Source organism: Limulus polyphemus, unplaced genomic scaffold (genome assembly GCF_000517525.1).
Source record: "Limulus polyphemus unplaced genomic scaffold, Limulus_polyphemus-2.1.2 Scaffold609, whole genome shotgun sequence".
Lineage (NCBI taxonomy): Eukaryota > Metazoa > Arthropoda > Merostomata > Xiphosura > Limulidae > Limulus > Limulus polyphemus.
The window spans coordinates 368,343-388,491 of NW_013666219.1; the positions used below are offsets into that span (position 1 = coordinate 368,343).

The 20,149-nt window shown below is 34.8% G+C and overlaps 1 protein-coding gene across 5 annotated transcripts in view; it reads right to left on the minus strand.

Annotated features, from left to right (window-relative positions):
• LOC106459444 overlaps window positions 1–20,149 on the minus strand; it is a 121,374-nt gene that overhangs the window by 17,212 nt on the left and 84,013 nt on the right. For all 5 annotated transcript variants that reach the window (XM_013919063.2, XM_022385942.1, XM_022385941.1 and 2 more), the window contains 2 exons: window positions 17,947–18,040; window positions 15,300–15,402 (listed from right to left, as the gene is read on the minus strand). In XM_013919063.2, coding sequence (XP_013774517.1) covers window positions 15,300–15,402; window positions 17,947–18,040 — 197 coding nt within the window. The remainder of the gene's footprint in view (window positions 1–15,299; window positions 15,403–17,946; window positions 18,041–20,149) is intronic.

The window sequence follows — 20,149 nt, forward strand, 5'->3', positions numbered from 1 at the left end:
TGTAGTGTATGTATATATATATATATATAAAGCAAAGCTATGTCTGTCTTTTGTTAAGATGAACTGACTGAAAAAAAAATTTTAGTGAAATTTGACAGAAAAACTCAAGACTGACCCGCAATGATCGAGTTTAAATGTATAAGCAATCAAACAGTGGAGTTTGCAACCACTAAAGTTTTTACTGACGCCAAACGATTTTTTCTGAATTTCATGCAAAGCTAAAAGAAAGCTATCTGCGCTAGCAGTCCCTAATTTGGCAGTGACAGGCTAGAGGGAAGACAGCTAGTCAACACCACCCGCTGCCAACTCTTAGGCTACTCTTATCAACAAATAGTGGGATTTACCGTCACATCATAACGCTCCCACGGATGAAAGGGCGAGCATGGTCGGTGACGGGGATTCGAACCCGCGACCCTCAGGTTGTGAGTCGAGCGCCTTAACTAGACACCAAACATACGTAACATTTAATGCCGACCTAGAATAGGTAATTTTCGTGATTGCCCATATTCAATTGACTTAAATGACGCAGGCACGCACCGTCCCGCTATCCCCGTGAAACCGACGAAATAAGTTCTGTGCGACGCTTGGGTACATTTTCTAGTATTGTACAAAATATTTTTTTCTGAATATCCACTACTTGGTTTTCGACAGTAACTAAAATTACGAATATCTCGGGATATAAATTGACATATATTTGAAAATTCAAACAATTCTAATTGCCAGAAAGAAACTTTAGCCATCAGATTTGTTCAACCTATATCTATGTCCTCACAAATGCAGGTCTCATTACCCATATGCGGGTTGGTTTTGTTCCATATAATCAACCTTATTTACATCAGTTGCATCCTAAATTTAATTCACATTTCTATAACAGAAAATAAACCTAAGCTCCCGTATAAATGCGACTATATAGAACTGTAAGATTACCTTGGAAAGGCTAGCCATATTAATCAATAAATAATATGTCCTGCAATACATAAAAACATGCACAATGAAGTATGAAAAAAAAATAATTAACCGAATTTTCTCATTTACTGACTAATTTACGTTTGCACTCAATCATCAACCACTTTGTCCATTCATTCATGTACTTATCGGTTAATCTATACTTCCTCTCATCTATTTTTCTACTTATTTAATTACTCTATTAATCTCGCTGTATCAGTATAGGTATTCCACTGTGCCTATACGCCGATTAATCTCTGCCTCTCCATTTAATAACCTTTACTTCTATTTCGTTCTCACGTCTATAACTATCTATTTATCCATCTATCAAACTATCTGTATGTAGATTTACAAGTGAGAAAACATTGAAAATAAAAAGAAAACTACTTATAATTTTGCATTTCAATTCACTGAAAAACTAAACGAGGGCAATGATTCTGACCTCTGCTGATAATTTTAATTATATGTCTCTAATTAGTTTTCATTGAATTAAAATACAAGATTAAATACTATCTTTAGTTCAAACATTTTTTCCCTTATATTCATCAGTTTTCTCAAACATTATTTATAATGTTTGAGTTTTTACAGGCAAAAACCACATTCACAAAGCCACAATTATAATGGATGATTGATTAATTTCATTATAATTGTGATGTGATAACCTATGAATGTTGAGTAGCATAATGTCAAATGTATACTTTGTTACATTAAATATTTGATAACTTCAATAATGTTTCAATTGTTAGATGTTTGTAGCAGAATGAAGTAAAAAAATACCTTTATTAATCATCAACAGTTGTTAATCCCCCTCAAAAAAAAAACACGTTTCAGACTTCAAAGTGTTAAATTTTCAACTAAAATAAAATTCGTAAGCGTGCATGTGCGCTTATGCCCTGCAATAAAGTCTTATCATACGTTTCTATAATTTTCTTTTATCATCTATAGATTATAGACATAATTTTCTCAATTTGACAAATTAACTATATTCTGCTTTTAAAAAAATTACTTTTTAACACTTTCTAGTAGAAAGGTTGAAATTTGTTAAAATTTGATCAAAGTGAAACTTATCCTGCTATGACTAGTTTTATTCAGTACGAATAACTTCACTCTTTTGGATTACTTTCAACATCATTTTTACTGCATTAATTAGAAGTTACCTTTTATTATATAGAGGTAGATACAGAGAGAGAGAAGCCTTAGAAAAACACAAATATGCCATTATTTTTTCTGCTCTTCAATATCAAACAGGCCTATCAAAATTATAGAACTGTCAGTTTATATATTTTTGTCCAAATAGTTTTTTATCTGTATATCTTTTAATCGATGTATGTTTATTTCATCTAATGTCTTAGTAACGAACCTATCTTTCTATCCATTTATCTATCGACTTATCAACACGACATTCACTAAATATATGTATATATTACTTTCATCCATCCATCAAACTATCTACAAAATATAAACTAGAAGTAGAAGTTTCGGTTTCACACCTGATTGTACGGACTGCGCTCTCTTGATATCCGTTCATTTTTGTTAATTTTCTTCAACTTGTTGACATAACCCATTAGAATGGCTGACATTATTCTGTGTTTCGCCCAGTTCAACTAGATTATGAGAATAACGCCTAGAAATTGCTGGGTAGGACTGGACAAGGTAGTAGTTTCTTCAGTTCGGAACTTCAAGTCACTTCATCGTATCAGAAAATTAATATCCTGCACTACTAAGGCACAAAATTAATATCCTGCACCACTAAGATACAAAATTAATATTCTCTTCGAAATGTTAATGCTTTCACCACGTACGAATGCGACAAAATTCTTGAGTATTTTTATCCCTAAAAACTTCGAATTTTGAACAAATCTAGATCAGGTGCCTAGGTGACTTCATTATACACTCACAAAGAAATTATTCTGTGAACTTATATAAAAGAAAAAAAATCAAGTTTGAAACTTTTAATTTAGCTCTTAAGAAGAACGTTTGGATTTTACGAGTTCCAAACTCGCATTTCGAATGAAATCATTTCTGAATAATGCTACAAACAAAGGCTTGTCAGTAACAATATGGCACGTGTTCAACTATATTGTGACGTACAGTATGTTTGGCCAACCACAAAAGAGAACCCCTTGTTAAACCTGAACCAATTGGAAATCAGAAAAATGGAAAGGCTCAGTGTCAGTAGAGGTCAAGGGAGGCAGGTAATCAACTTGAAACCGTGTATGACGGTTCAATGCGTCGAACGAGTGAACTACACGAGAGGTTTACAAGGAGAAACGTGTTTTATTTGAATTGGACTTTTTAAAAAAACAACAACAAAGATTTTAAACAACAGAGTTCGGCGTTTAAATAAATAAAAGAAAAAGTTAACAGGAAACAATATTTTTTTATTTTGCATATGGGTATTGAAGTTATTGAACATATCTTAACCGACTAAGTAACGGACTTTTTAAATATCATAATATCCTATGTTAATATAAGGAAGTAGATTGTTTTAACAATACAGATCAGTCTAACAATAAAATGTTTAACGTTCAACAATAATAATAAGTTAGTAAATTCACGTTAGTAAGCTCCTCCTATCACGTTTGAAAACTATGGCCACAACAGAATAAAATACACAGTAAATGCTATACATATAGCTTTAATGATTATATGTGATAATTTTCGAAATTCGGCATCTCTGCAGCTTATAGTAAAGGTTATCTAACATGGGAAAATATACGTTTCAAAATTACAAAATTTCTGAAACGTCAGTGTTCAAGTTTGAATTAAAACCCATCTCACTTGACTCATGCAAATGACTGCTGTCATACTTTTCATACAATGCAAAGCAATTAAATAATATACGAAATAATTTTTGTTGCATTATTAACTCATACGCCTCATACAATCAAAACTACTTCAACAGACTGTTTCAATTCGTCTATCATAAATATAATGATACAGCACTATTAGCTAAGTATCACAAATTTAGCTGTAGCTGACATACGAAATAAGACACAAACTGATGATAAATTTATTTGTCGAATCACTTTTTTTTCTGAAGTAGTTTTGAATATAATTCACTTTTAATGAGGAAAATACGAAAAAATGTTTGAATGCATACATTATTTGGAAGATTTACATCTCACTCCGTTCTCAGCACCGTTTTGAAAAATAACTGCGTTCCACCCTTATCTTCATTTATTCCCGATGACGCGGCCTGGCATGGCCAGATGGTTAGAGTGCTCGACTCGCAATCTGCGGGTCGCGGGTTCGAATCTCCGTCCCACCAAACAGGCTCGCCCTTTAGCCATGACGGTCAATCCCACTATTCATTGGTAAAAGAGTAGCCCAAGAGTTGGCGATGATGACTAGCCGCCTTTCCTCTAGTCTTTCACTGCTAAATTAGGGACAGCTAGCGCAGATAGCCCTCGTGTAGCTTTGTGCGAATTTCTAACCAATCCTGATGACACCAAAGTTTTTGTGTTCTTCGGAGTAGGATAAAGGGAAGTTTTGCTTGAAATAATTTTAAAATCTGATTTTTTGTCGCATATCACCAATTTATTCCTTGAATATGATAATTTCTTTAACATATGTTGTCTCCCTCATAACACTGTGAGCAGTTACATAGAGAAAAACTTATATGAGAATACACCAGAAGATATGATGGATATAACCACCAAATTCTCTTTATAGGTGTATTAGTTTTTTGTTTGTTTGTTTTGGAATTTCGCGCAAAGCTACACGAGGGCTATCTGCGCTAGCCGTCCCTAATTTAGCAGTGTAAGACTAGAGGGAAGGCAGCTAGTCTAGTCATCACCACCCACCGCCAACTCTTGGGCTACTCTTTTACCAACGAATAGTGGGATTGACCGTCACATTATAACGCCCCCACGGCTGAAAGGGCAAGCATGTTTGGTGGGATGCGGATTCGAACCCGCGACCCTCAGATTGTGAGTCGAGCGCCTTATCCACCTGGCCATGCCGGGCACCGGGGTGTATTAGTCACCACAATTGTGGAATATCTTCTACACGTTATTTTTTAGTGTAAATTTACACAATTAGCTATCTGTACTCTGTCCACCGCAGACAATCTAACCTGGATTCAGGGGTTGTAAGTCTGTAAACGTACTGATGACCCATCGGTGGAATCGAATATCTCCAAAATCAGACAGCTGTTTAAGTTCAAACACAAAACGGCCCCAAAAGCTGGAATAACACGAAATATTTTACAAACATAATCCGGGTATAAGTTTGTTTGTTTTTTGAATTTCGCGCAAAGCTACACGAAGGATATCTGCGCTAGCCGTCCCTAATTTAGCAGTGTAAGACTAGAGGGAAGGCAGCTAGTCATCACCGCCAACTCTTGGGCTACTCTTTTACCAACGAATAGTGAGATTGACCGTCACATTATAACGCCCCCACGGCTGAAAGGGCGAGCATGTTTGGTGTGATGGGGGTTCGAAGCCGCGACCCTCAGACTGCGAGATTATAAGATTACAAAATCTACAACAAAGAGTCGCATAATATTGGGAAAATCTGTAAAGCCAGTGTGCCATTCAACTCAACAGATTTGTTTGTTAGTTAGCTAAAGAACAAAATCATATTGAACAAGCTGCTATGCCCAGCGCAGGGAATCGAGCCTCGGATTGTAAAGTTTTAAGTCCCGCCGGGTGACCAACTCAACAAGTGTCAGCAATAATTTGGTACAGATACCCTAAATGACTGACCTAACTCATCGACTAAATACTAAAGGTGAATTGCTCTTGTTTGATTTCAAAGTATTGTTTAATACCCAATAATGTAGCGATTTCACATACCTCGGTATCGCAAACACCACGTTCTTTACTCTAATTATTCAGTTCTGTTTGAAATATGTTCAGAGGAGCCTGAAGAAGAATGCAGCATTGTGACTAAAGCTATACATGTGAACATTTTGAGGGACTTCACTTTGATCAATGGCCGTGACTTCTTAAATCAGACTGTATTACTAAGTGGGTGACTTATGGACCGCATAAACATTTACGTTAAAATTTTCAGACAAAGATGACCATTGTAAGCTCCCTCTCCCCTTCTCCTCTCGGCCGTCAATATGTAGTAGTCTTCAGCGATATTCCAAAAAAAATACGAAGGTTGAAACCTAAACAGAATGGTTTCATTTGTTGTCGAAGCATATACATTTGGCTAGTTAACTTATAAATTACTCAAAATGCATAAAGAGTAAAAACTGTCGTTTTTTAACACAAACATAACCAAAAATTGACGTAAGCATTTAAAAAAACATGTCCAGAATAATACAAGAACATTTAGAAAAGCCACGAATTTTGTAGCATTAAGAATCAAACATGTTTTGACGTACCCACGCGCTTTTTATTGAAACAGGTTAGCATTTTTAAAGATATGAGGGATTGACAATATAACTTTGTTTAATGTTTAGTGAGAAACCTACTGAACTGAATAATTAACTTAAAAATATGACAACAACAACTTTTGCAGTAGACAAGTTCTTATTTTAATAATAACTGGGTTATTACCAGGTAGGAGTTACATTCCAAAAGGCAGATGAATATCAGAGGTCGTTACAGGTTCGTTGTGGCGTGAACAAGTTTATAGGTGACGTTAATTTAGCTTTTTTTTTGATAGTAAAATGGGGTGTATATAAATATTAATATAGATAAATGGAGGTCCTGAATATTTATTTAGCGTTGTTTTGATGACTTTATCAGTAGTGCCTTAAATATTTTTCTTCCGTTGATGTCTGTCTGGTTCTCTTCATATAATTTCGACATTGTTTTGTTTTGGATGTTCGCACAAAGCTACACAGCAAGGGATACCATAGATTAGAGGAAAGCAGCTAGTCAACAGCACTCACCGACAACTCCTTGGCTACTCTAATTGAATGATGAATTTTGAACGTCAATCTTATAACGCACCTATAGTCCCAACGCGATTTTGGAGCAACTGGACGTAACCCAAATCATCTAGGATCCAGAGTTATAACAGAAAATGTATGAAATACTGAGTTAATATCTTAACTCGTCTGCCTAGAAGTCAAAATACATACATTTTTATCAGTATCATCGCAATAAAACAAAACAAAACAAAACAGATATTACTGTCACGGGTCTACAGCGCTCAGGCACAAAACCGTAGAGCTAACAGCTTTTATCCAGCTGCATGACGCATACAAAGAAGCGAGTAAGACTTCACGCTTAATGTTAATATCTTTATAACTGAGCTGGCAGAGTTACTTGTATCTTAACCAAGAGACAAGAATAAACAGCTTAAAAGGACTAGAAAAACATTACATGGTTTTTCGCTAAGCAAACAAGCAACGTATTGATGTTATTTCCAAACATCAGCAGGAAACGACTACAATAATCGTTTAGACTTTTCTTAATATTTTGGATCCATTGTTAAATGTCTAGCTTTTTTCTTTAGCCTGCTTTGTCATCTAAAGACACACTTCTGGCTTCTTTGATTAATATTATAAGATTTGCTCTATGATCTGTTCGTTTGTTGGTATGTCAGAATATTAGCAGGTAATAAAAGTCAACTGAACTAATGCGGTTTTTAAGTATGATGGTATATGATGCGTACAATTAGACTATGGTTGCGTGATTTGTATTTAAAAAGGAATTTTTTTTTGAAACATTAACTTAAAAGCAGGACGATAGCCGATTGCAATAAGAACTTTGAAGGTCTCCTTTTGATCTTCTTATAAACTGGAATCATGAAAGTATTATGTTACAGTTGGTGTATGTTAAAATGGTATATCAAATGAATTCAGAAATGATAAAAATTCTTAATTTGAAAATGAAAACTTTAAATTAAGCATCCATTTATGTTATCTTTCTAATTTCATATGTTATAAAATTTATAAAAGTAAATTGCATCGAACAACACAAACATGAAATGTTATAATCCTCAACAACAATTAAACAAGTTTTTTGTAAAACACGCATACAAAACTGAAAACAACAAACCTATTAGCAACATTAATATGTGTTAACCAAATTGTCTCTGATGAAGAAAGGTCAACCTTCCTAAAGTATTTCGGATATCTAGTTTGTGATCCTAGGTGCTTTCCACGTCTTTGAATTCAAAGTTTTAAATAGACTTCCTCACCTAAAACATTGATAATTTTTTGAAACTAATTAAAACATTCCAAAGACGTTCTACAGTTTTCAAATAAGCTATTTATTTAGAACCGCAAATTTTCTCTGTGGAAGAAAAAAACTTGTACGTCACAAAGCCGTTCGTCTTCCTAAACTTAATTAACAAAACCAACTGTATTCTGTCAACGTGACTGATAGTTTTTGGCATCCAAGCAAGAAATACGCCTACAGAATTATTTGCTATAGAAGGCAACTCGCCATCACAAACAACTTCCAAGTCTCTATTACTAACTATGAAAGTTTAATAATCCTTTCCACCCTTTTCACGCCTCATAACGACAACTGTTTAAATGTGAGAAATCAACAGGAAGAACTTATTGCAGCGCTACATATGCACCTCTCTTAATTGATACTAATGATGATCCTGTTAAGATGAAAGTGCAGCGAAAACACCAACAGTCTACAACGATTTAAAACCACGCACACACTTTAACCTAAAATTCTTTTAAGTTTTGAACCTTATAAGAATATTTCAACAGAAACTGTCACCTTGTTGAAGATTCGAAATAAATCGAAATATATTTTCTAACATCAGAATTATGAATCTGAATGACACTTTTTGTTCATACAGGCTGAAACAGCCAGGTAACAGACTGCTAGGAATGGCTGTCTCTAATGTTTAGCTGCTGGCCAAAGAGAAGACAGCCAGCTAGTTGAACCCACCATCACAATTGGCATTGTCTGACTCTTCAAACCAAATAATGGGATTGAATGTCATTTTTATAATGCACCCACAATTGAAACTGTGGATATTTTTACTGACATATATAAGGTATGTTGAAAACTTCTTTGGTTGGTTGGTTGTTGGGATTTATTGGTGCAAAGCAACATGGCTATATGCGCCAAACAACAGGTAAAAAGAGTAAAAAGTAAAATTCTATAAAATGTATAAAATAAATCAAGCAAAATCGAAACATTCAAAAAATCAGATAAAATACTCTATAGAGTTAAAAAGATCAATAGCTCGTAAAAATGTAAAAATACAAACAAATTTGACAGCGTCACCATCGCAAATGACACTGTCCAATGTCAGGGTTAAACCCCGAGAAAACGTGTCTAAAATGGTGTCCCCACTCAAGGTAGTAACAATGGCACAACAGTAAAACATGGGCTATTGTGACTTAAGTGCCACAAAGGCCACATATTGGTGGATAAGTTCCAGATAAAAGAAAACGATGAGTTAAAACTGTGACCAATGCGTAGCCAAGCCAGGACAGCTTCCACCTTCCGATCCTTACCGAAACAAGATGGCCAAAGAACAACAGAAGGTTTCATCTGGAAGAGTTAGTAATGATGTTGCTCACTACAAGTGGACTGCCAACTGGCAAGAAGCCGAGCCTTCAATACAGGACTGTAGTCCATATACGGGATAGGCACGGCTGTGACTGCACCATAGAAGATGGACTGAGCTGCAGTGTTAGCGAGCTCGTTCCCGGAAAATACCGACATGCCCAAGTGTCTAAAAAAACTGGATGCTAATGGAAGATGGAAAAAAATGGACCAGCCATTGTTGAACATCGACGAGAACAGGGTGAGAACTAATGTTAAGTGATTCCAGAGCCAGTAGGGAGCTAAGAGAAACAGTGTAAATAGTACAATCAGTGTACTGAATAGCTATTACATGATCCAGGGCAAGAGAAATGGCATACAACTCAGTAGTGAACACAGAAACTGTAGAAGGGATCCTGCGAGCAACTACCAAGCCACAACAAACCATGGCAGAGCCTACAGAGTCACCTGATTTTGAACTATCTGTGTAAATAGGAATGGAAGGATGGTTTGAAAGATGTTCAGCAAAGAGAAGACGGTACTTCCAATCAAGAGTATCTGCCTTCCACGGATGACTCAAGGAAAGGTCACATCTGGGGATGGTAATAAGCCATGGTGGAATGGGCTAATCATTGGAGACAGCAACGTCATCCAATGCCAGACCCAATTCGGCCAGCTGCAACTGGATACAAAGGCCAAAAGAAGGAATTGCAGACCTTCTATACTGAAAGAGCATGGCCCAACGGGGAAGAAAGACACAACATCATGTTGGATGCTGTGGTAAAGATCAAACCTTGGTAGCATATTGCAGAGAAAGTTGCAAATGGTGGGGGTGAAGAGGAGGTTCGTGGGACTCAGTGTACAAACTCTGGACTGGAGAAGTGTGGAAAGCCCCCATGCAGAGCCTGTGCAAAAGAACGGGAAAGGGTCAAACCAACATGGACCTGGAATCATCAGTGTAGTAAAAAGTTCGGAATAAAAATGTGTAAATGGCCATGCAACCCATATGAGTGGAGGTCCCGCAAAATGCTGTACCTCCACATAGTGTCTTTAGCCTTCTCAAGATCAAAGAACACGGACACAAGATGTTCTCTCCTGAGGAAGGTTTCAAGTCAACTCAGATGGTCCATGGTGGAGCACTGTCGATGGAACCTACACTGAGTGGACGAGAAGAGATTGTTTGATTTGAGGAAACAAACAAGACGAGCATTAACCAACATTTCAAAGACCTACAGACAGCTAGTCAAAGCAACTGGATGATAATTAAAAATAATCTTGGGATTGTCACCATGCTTAGAGAAAGGGAAGACAATAGCCTGGCTCCAGGTATCAAGAAAAATGTTCTCCTGCCAGAGAGGAATAGCATGAGAGGCAGAAGAGAGATGGTGCAGCATCTTATAATGAAGATCATCATGTCTGACCAATGTACAGCCAGACCAATGAATAGCAAGTTTGAGTTCCACCAGTGTAAGGGGGTGATTATCGTCATAGAGACAATCAGCCTGAAAGGAAAGAGGCAATCGCTCTGCCCAAGACTTGATGGCCAAGAAGGCAGGGGCAGAAACAGAAGTGCTGGATGCATGAGAAAAGCTTTCACCAAGAGTACTGGCGATGCTCTGTACATCAGCAACTTCCCGGCCATTGGATAGCAAGATGGAAAGGGAATGGGAAATATACCTCCCATTAACCTTCTAAATCTTGTTCCATATGACTTTGAAACTGGTGGTAGAAGAGATGCTAGTTGTAAACTTACTCCAAGATACCTTTTAGCTTTTATGTCTGACCTGCCAAGCATGGGCACATGCCTGCTGGAAAGCAATGTGGTGAGAAAGAGTGGGATACCTTTCAAAGGTATCCCAGGCTCATTTCTGAGCCTTCTGTGCCTTATGGCAGGATGGAGACCACCATGAATGAGGATACTGAGGGAAGCATGTCGAGGTTTTGGGAATAGAACGAACAGCTGCATGAATAATGCAATCAGTTACAGCTTCCACATAGTTGTTAATAGATGGCAGATTAATGACAGCAGGATCAAGTTCCAAGTAAGAGACGAAAGAGAGCCAGTTCACCTGTTCCAACTTCCACTTTAGCACTCGGGCCGGGTAACATCAACCACGACCAATCTCCCTCAAAACAATAAGAAAATGATCACTACTTCATGGGTCACTGTCAGCCCTCCAAGAAAAACGAGAGAAAAGTGAAGGGAAATAGATAGAGAGATCAATAGCAGTATAAGACTGACTAGGTGCATGAAAATAGGTAAAGGAACCAGTAGAAAGGTTGTGAACCGAGAGCATACATTCTACAGAATGACCCCTCCCATCAATATCAGCACCACCCCAGAGAGGATTATGTCCATTAAAGACTCCCAGGTTTACAAAGGGAGACTGCAACTGTTCTATGAGAGCACCAAGGTCTCACTGATCCCGAGTTTCTCCAGGAGACAGGTAGAGAGAGAACAAACAGTGATGGTACGATCCAAGAAAACACGGATGGCTACAGCCTCCAAGAGTGTATCAAGTGGGCATGTGCTGGTTGACAAGCAGTACCACCCCTCTATGCACTCATCCATCACATAACCTGTCATTCCAGTATAAAGAAAACTGCCGAAAGGTGACTGTACTGGCAGGTTTCAGGAATGCTTCCTGTAAGGAGAGACACAGGGGATAATAGGAATAAATAAAGGCTTTAATGTCATTCAGATTAGAATGGAAACCTCGACAGTTCCACTGTATCAAAGTGGCCATTTTTATGTAGGTGGAGGAGAACTGGGCAGAGAACCCTTCTGTTTACGATCACGCCGTTTTTCTTTACTAGAAGGAAGTCTATCAACTTCCATAGATCCTGATCTGGGTCGAATGGGCAGGTCTCTGCTAGTAGACATAGTGACTGAGGGCATGAATGAATAATCTTTCTGCATTTTGGGATGAAATAAGATGGACCCAAGCAAACACCAGAATTTGGGGCCAAAGGAGGTGGACCCGGGTAGTCACTGGAAACAATGGTGTAGACAGAGAAAGGAGTAGATGTTGACTTGTGAACTCGTTTATCCAAAGAGAACAACGAGCCACCACAACGAGCACACGTCAAAGAACCACAACAAGATGTCTTCAAAAGTATGAACCACTGACACTAGAAACACTGGAGAGGGTTAAGAATGTAAGGCCATCATTACAGTTAAAATAACCTGCCTTGACAGAGGCAGGTGGACATGGCGATGGAAATATCACAATGAGAACACTGGTCAGCAGCATAATTATGACCTTGCGAGTTGAGATGCATTGCACAGCAGAAACTCCTTGGCTGGAAAAACCAGCATGGATCTCTGACTCGAATATGTTTTTCAAATCCCTCTCAACGATCACTCCTCAGGGGGAATTCAAAGTAGCATGGGGGAGTTACCTCAATGGGTATATCCCCAATGGCCTTTGACCTCAGGAGGAGCTCACTATGTGTAGGTGTAGATGTTTCCACCAAGATGTCTCCAAAGCACAACTTCCTGACTGACTTGGGAGAGCCAGCAAGACCCTCTAATCCCTTTTAAATGAAAAAGAGAGACATTTGCCCTAAGGATTTGTCAGACAAGAGTGAAGAATTAAAAATCGAGGCATGATCTGATTTTGGTGGTGACTAACAGAATTGTCTATGCGTGGACATTTACCTATTAGCTGTTTTTTACAGGTTTATCTTTTTACTAGAATTAGGGGATCCATAGTAAATAGAGAATGACTCAGTACCCACTGACACCATCCACCATGGAGTCCTACGAGTGGATGCACTACAGTGCCAAACAAAGACACTGCAGCAACACCAGGGCACTTGTGAGCACTATTATCAAACACCAGCATTAGACACAATGTCCACAACACCCATTGAGAACATCCAACACCAATACTCAGTTGACCCTAGCCCAACAGGATCAGGCAATTTATATATATGTAAATTCTGATAATAAAACCTGTTTTTCTAATATCTTGAATTTAGAAAAGAAAATTATTTCAAAAAATTATTGAACATTTCTCAGTTGATTTTTATGTAATGTTTGTTGTTGAATATGACAATAAATTTCTGTAGACTTCTTTTTAATGAGAATTTAGTAAAATAGCTTATATAATTTAGTTAATAATAAACCTTTACAAAGATAATGCTAAATGCAAATGCACCTTAACTTGTATTACAAAATAACCCAAAAGTCCATATACTGACCTGCTCATCATCAGATGGAAGAGTGTATTTCCAGTCTCATGGTAGTTTATCTTTATACAGTAAATTATTAAGTAAAATGTTCTATTGTATTTTGAGATTGGGGACAGTATCATTTTTAAACGTCTATTCTGCATCATTATATATCTATCTATCTATATATTTATTTTTTAAGATCTGTGTTATATACTAAGCCATTAAATCTGAAAACATCATAAAATCTAGGACTATCATAAGATTTTATCATTACACAAAAAGTTAGTACCTACTATAATGCTCTAAAATATACATTTTTCCTTTATATATAGTTGTGTCTTTGTTCTTTTAAAGTGTTATCACTATTATCCAAAACAAATAACTGTACAAGAGAAATGTTTTTGTATACATAATTTCAAAATGAAAAATTCTGTACAATATCAGCTATTATCCTTAGTGGAATTTTTTGAACTTGGAATAACAGATAATTTCCAAAGAGGAAGAATGCCAGCCACAATATATTTCATTATTTTACTGTCTAGCTGATTTTAACCCTTATTAAATAAACTAGTTTAAGAGAAGTCCTAATGTTTCTGAACTAATAATAATTTTAATTTTAGTAAGCCTTTTACGTAACTTATAACAATACAGAAATGTTGCAAATTTAAGTGATTAGAAATAACTAAGTTCACTCTATTCTACTTTATAATCATATTTTAATAATGCTAGTTATTACTCACAAAAAGAAATATTCCCATTCATTAAAATAATGGGCAGTGAATTTCTTATTTAATTTATTTTACCAAAGTATTTTGTTATGTATTATTCCCATATGGTATTATACATTTCAGAAGGAAAATTTATCATCCTCTGTAATACTTTTGTGAAATAATGCAGGAAGTCATACGTCATCTATTAATTCATAATTAATGCAATTGAATTGTTTAATTTAAAATTACAAGCAAAGTAATTAATTGGTGAAATTCTTAACAAAATCTTACAAAAACCACATTGTGGGAAAGTAAGTTTTGTTTAAATTTATTCTTCTTCATCCTAATAGCACTTTGAACATTATTACTCTTAGAAAAGCTGTTATTGAACTTCACTTAATTCAACACTTTAAGATAAAATATGAATCAAAACAGAATTCAACACAATTAGAAAAATCAGAAAATGAAATCAAAATATAAAATGTGAATATTTCTTAAAAACTGCTTCATTTCTTTTGTCTGTACTACAGCAACTATTGCAAGAATTACAGTTTGATTATGCACCTGATTTACAAATATAAAACTCATATCATAAAGACTTTTCACCTCAGGTGCCATTTCGTTTTATTTATTGTTTTGGTATAAATTTGAGAAAGTTGAGTATAAAGAGTATTTACTGTAAACTATTCTTTATAAATGAAATTTATTCTGTCACATTAATGTTGAAAGTTATACCTGATTAACTTTTTCATATAATTTTATATTGATGTTTTACTCTGAAATTCAAACTTTTTGTTTGTTTGTTTATTATGCAAGTACCTTTGTTTGTCCTCAATTTTATATTTTGTCAAAAATTGGTAAATCTGTAATTCTGATGAACAACAATAAATAAAACAATATTACATAATACAGTTGCTAGCAATCATAATGAAAATTGTCTCTCCCCCCCTAAAAAACTAATATTACATCATAAAGCAGAAACAAAAATCAGTTTTCTTACACACACATTTCTAAACTTGACTATACAACTGATACTCACTTCACTATCAAACACTACATCAAAGCTCAACTCTTCATCTCCTCGGGGGCTTGGAGTGGGAATACTGGTAGGTTGGCTTGGGTCGTCCCCACTGCTACTTAAGCTAGGAAAAGCATTTATTAAAAAAAGTTAATGAATACATTACAGATTAATCTATATTTGACCAGTTGAGAGCATGAACTGTTAGAAAACAATATTATTAAAAGAAACTTTATTGCATTAATTTTGTGTATGCATTCCAAAAACAAACAAACAGTAAACAGGATTACAAGACAATAATTTAATGTATTCTTTTCGTGCTAATCACTGCAAAATAGCTTTTTTTTTTCCTAACCTATGTTGTGGCTTTAGCTACAGATAAAGTTTGACTGTCATATTATGACCGGCAGACAGAATAAACTAAAGAGAAATAATTTGTTATACTGAAACATTTTGGAACCAAACTAATAGATGAAACATTTTTTTGTAATAATAATTCATTCAATGATAATAATGTTATCCTAAGTGTGGAGTCACACGTAACTAACAAATATATACACATCCAACTTCCACCTACTCTCAAAACCAGATTTTATTTTTCAAGATTTCTGCTTAAACCTACATCAGTTAATTCCACAAGCCATATAGAACAACTGCTGATATCAAAGACAGTACAATTTACTCTATTAAACATACTAAAATTAAACATCTCTTAATTCTTGTCAGTTGATTTGCTGGCAATCTCACAATTTTGTAAATTCCTGAGTTAAAGCCCAAAGCACTGGATAATAAAAATAAACCATGTTTATATAATTGATACTTGAAACCATCAGTATTTGGTGAAACTCCATAATTACAGAATTGAGGAAAAACAAGACAATTGTATGTTTCACAAATACATCGGTTATTATGACCATGGTTTTGCCATTTAAGGCATCATCAGTACAGACAGAAACACAGAAGTGGAAGTGATCTTGACATTCACCTAGAGACAAGTGGGGAGGAGCTTAAGTTGGTTTGGTCATTTAGAACTTTTTTCTGGATTTGTTTTTAAATTTCTATTTATTTGTAAAATTTTCAGGCTATCTAGTTTTTTACCTTTTTCATAAATATATAAAATTTTGAATTTTTGTTTCTGAATCAAATTGGTTTTTAGTTTGAACAAGGTGGGATGTAAAGGTTGAATCCATGTTTCTTAATTTCCAGCTTCTAGAATGTTCTTTAATTCTCATTTCTATGGAATTTCCTGCTTGACCGATGTATACACTATTGCAGTCTTGACACGTTAATTGGTAAACACTGTTGCTGCTGTAATTTTCAATTCTGTCTGTGTTTTTGCATAACATTTTTCCTAGTTTGTTTTTACAGCAGAAGACCAGTCTGTAGATTTTTTTGTTCAGTGTGTTATATATTTTGTAAGAAGGTTTTCCAATGTAGCTCATCTTAAACCATTTCTTTTTGTTGTTGTTTATGCCATTCAGTTTTTTTAAACAACAATGTGCTAATTAACTTTGTTGTATAACCATTGTTAACAGCAGTTTGTTTTATAGTTTTAAATTCAGTTTCATAATCTTCACATGACAAAGGCACAGTGTAGAGATATTGAATGTCGCACATACTTCTTGTTGTTGTTAGAAAACATTTTAGTCTGTATCTGATGATGTCTTTAATAGAGAAACCATGGTCGTGAATAAATGATGTATTTGTGAAATGTACAATTGTCTCAATTTCGTAAAACTTGTCTATGTTACAAGAGGAGATAATAGCAGTATTTATACTTTAATTGTGTATTTATTCAAATATTCAATAATCTAAGACAAAAAAACTGTGACAAATTTTATATTTGAGATTATCTACTTCTTAACTTTTATTTCTAATAAATGTTGAAATCATTAGGATCAAAGATTTCTTGTTTTCGGGAGCCAATATTTTGTAAATGTCATTTCTGTAAATCTTTTATAGTTATTTTCCTAAAAAACATTAAAAAAAATTTAAAGCTGAATATTATATAATCCAACTGTAACTAGATTCTTCATATGCACTTTTTAATTAATTAAAGACATTTTGAGTCATATTTCCACACAAAGATTGAAGGAAGCAAATAAAACAGTAGCAGCCACATGTATTCCAAGGTCCTGGAAAAGAGAAACATTTTTTTACATAAAAGCTGAAGCATGAATATTAAATACAATTAATTACAGTCTGATAAGTGTTTTTGAGCTAAACTGTGGGAAATAATGCCATTTAACATTACCTTCTTTTTGAAACTTTCCTAGGATGCAATAGCACTAGATCGTACTAGCATATATACTTGACGCTGCCGATAAGCCAAAAACAAATAAACAAAACAAAACCTTGTCTACTTTTCTGTAAAGGTTCCTTAGTGTTCTAGATATGTGGGTTTCAAGCTTCAGACTGACTGGTTAACAAAGGAAAAATAACAGCACAGTATCAGGTATAATTAAAATAATCTTATGTATCTGTAGTTTGTTAGTCATTTTGTCTGGGTTCTGTCCACAAACCAGCTAAATCTGAGTAGAAACTAAAACTTTCATACCTTAATTCCATGTCATAATTTTATTTTTGCTCTTAGAATCTAAGCCTGTACAAGTCTGAAGTGAATCATTCACAAATTCTTAATTAACAAGCTAAAGATAATTTTCCATACCTTCCTGTGGGTAAGTCTGTGCTTGCCACACTAGATGATTCAGAATCAAAACTATAACAGCTTTCACAGTTTTTGCTTGGCCTATCCATGAAATCTGTCTCAGAAAAAAATATAGCCATTACTTTTTCTTCCAGTATGCTGACAAACAGTGGGCCCCAAATTAATTTTTATCAAACTTTTTATACACACAGATTTACTTGGTATATGTGCATTTGTTATGAAAATAACACAACATAATGTTTAGGGACATCAAGGAATCTATTGGTCCATCTAGGTAATCCCATCCTCTAAAAAAACTAAAATTAATTAATAAAAAAAAAAAACCTCAAGGCCAGCCCTTATCATTCATATATTTATCAATCTTTTTCTTAAACTTACTTAAATTTACTGTCTCCACAACATCCAAAGGCAACCCATTCCAAAGGACAATCACCATGTTAGGAAAACAAAATTGTCTTAGCTGAAGATAACTCCTACCCTACCAGGATTTATATTTGGGTCCCCTATTCCTACCATTCTCACCAATAAGTATGAAAAAAAGATGATGCATCAACACTTCAATCAGATCCCTCCTAACTCTTCTTTTTTTAACAAAAAAACAATTTCATAGATCTTAACCTCTCTTCGTATGACACTCCATTCCAGACACCATTCTAGTTGCCTTCTTCCAAATCCTTTCCACAATTCAATGTCCTTCCCAAGGTAAGGAGCCCAAGACTGAAGACAATACACCAAATGTGGCCTAACCAGTGACAATGAAATTATAACCTCTTTAGATTTGTATTCCATATTTTTGTAGATACAACCTAAAATCCTATTTGCCCTACTGCTAGCAACAGCACACTGCTTGGACAGCTTAAAAGACTATCAACCACTACACCAAGATCCATTTCTTTCATAACACTGTTAAAGTTATTCCTATCGAAATTGTACTTATAATTCAAATTATGAAAACCCACATGCATTACTTTGCATTTATTACAATAAAAGTCCATTTGCCATTTATTTGTCCAACTCAATAAATGATCTAAGTCCTTTTATAAAGCAGCAGCATCCTCCTTAGAGAAATATACTGCAGTTTAAGGAGGAAAAGATTGTTATAAGTATATGGGCAGAAATATATCGCAGTAAATGCAAACTAGAGACATAATGTGAAGACAGAAGTTGAAATATACTATGGTGTAACAGTAGAAATGTAATGTAAAGAAAGAGTAAAAGTTTGCTGTAGTGTAATAACAGAAAGGTACTGTGGTGAAAGAATATAAATGTACTGTAAAAGAGTAAATATTTGCTTGCAGTGTAGCAACAGAAAAGTAATATAGTGTAAGACCTGTATTGTTCTGTAAAAGTCGAAATGTACTATGGTTTAGGAGTACAAATACATCGTCTCATAAGAAAACACATATATGTAGATTATGAGTAAGAATATACAACAATGTGTGTGTAGAAATACTGTAAAGTAGGTGTAGAAATGTTCTGTAACTTAAGAATAAAAATGTAAAGCAGTGTAATAAAACAAATTTAAAGCAGTGTCACAAAAGAAATTTAATGCAGTCTAAGCGTAGAAACATAAAGCAGCAAAAGAACAGAAAGGTGAAGCAGTGTAAGAAGAGTATTCAGAAATGCACTGAAGTGAAAGCAAAAATTAACCTTAGTAAAAGCTAATAACAGGTAAGCTCAAACTGTAAAACAATTTAGTTTTGAAATTGTGTAAGCTGAGGTACTTTTAATAATGTAAGTACATGATTATATAGCTAAACTTATCAGATGCTCATTATAAATAGTTACGTAACTGTTTCACACTAATAAGATATCAATCATAACACTTCTCGTAACTGTCATAGTGTAATGTACAAGCATTTGTAAAATATTCTGGTAAAAGAAAAAAAAAAAGAGCATTAAATACGAAATATTTATTAATACTTTCATTGCTGTTTTAATTCTCATATATTAAGTTCAACAAACTTCACTTACAGTGATTCAATTTTGTTTTATTTTCTCCTAGTTTAATTTTGTAGTCTTTATGTCATGATTATAATATGATCTGCAATGAACAAATTTGAGGTTTTGATTACTATTACAATGATTTCATTTTATATGAGAAAAATATACATGTATGTCTAGATTTAACACAAGTTTGGATTCTCTATGGACAGTGGTTCCGTAACACTATCCCAAGGTTAACATTTTATCAGTATATGAA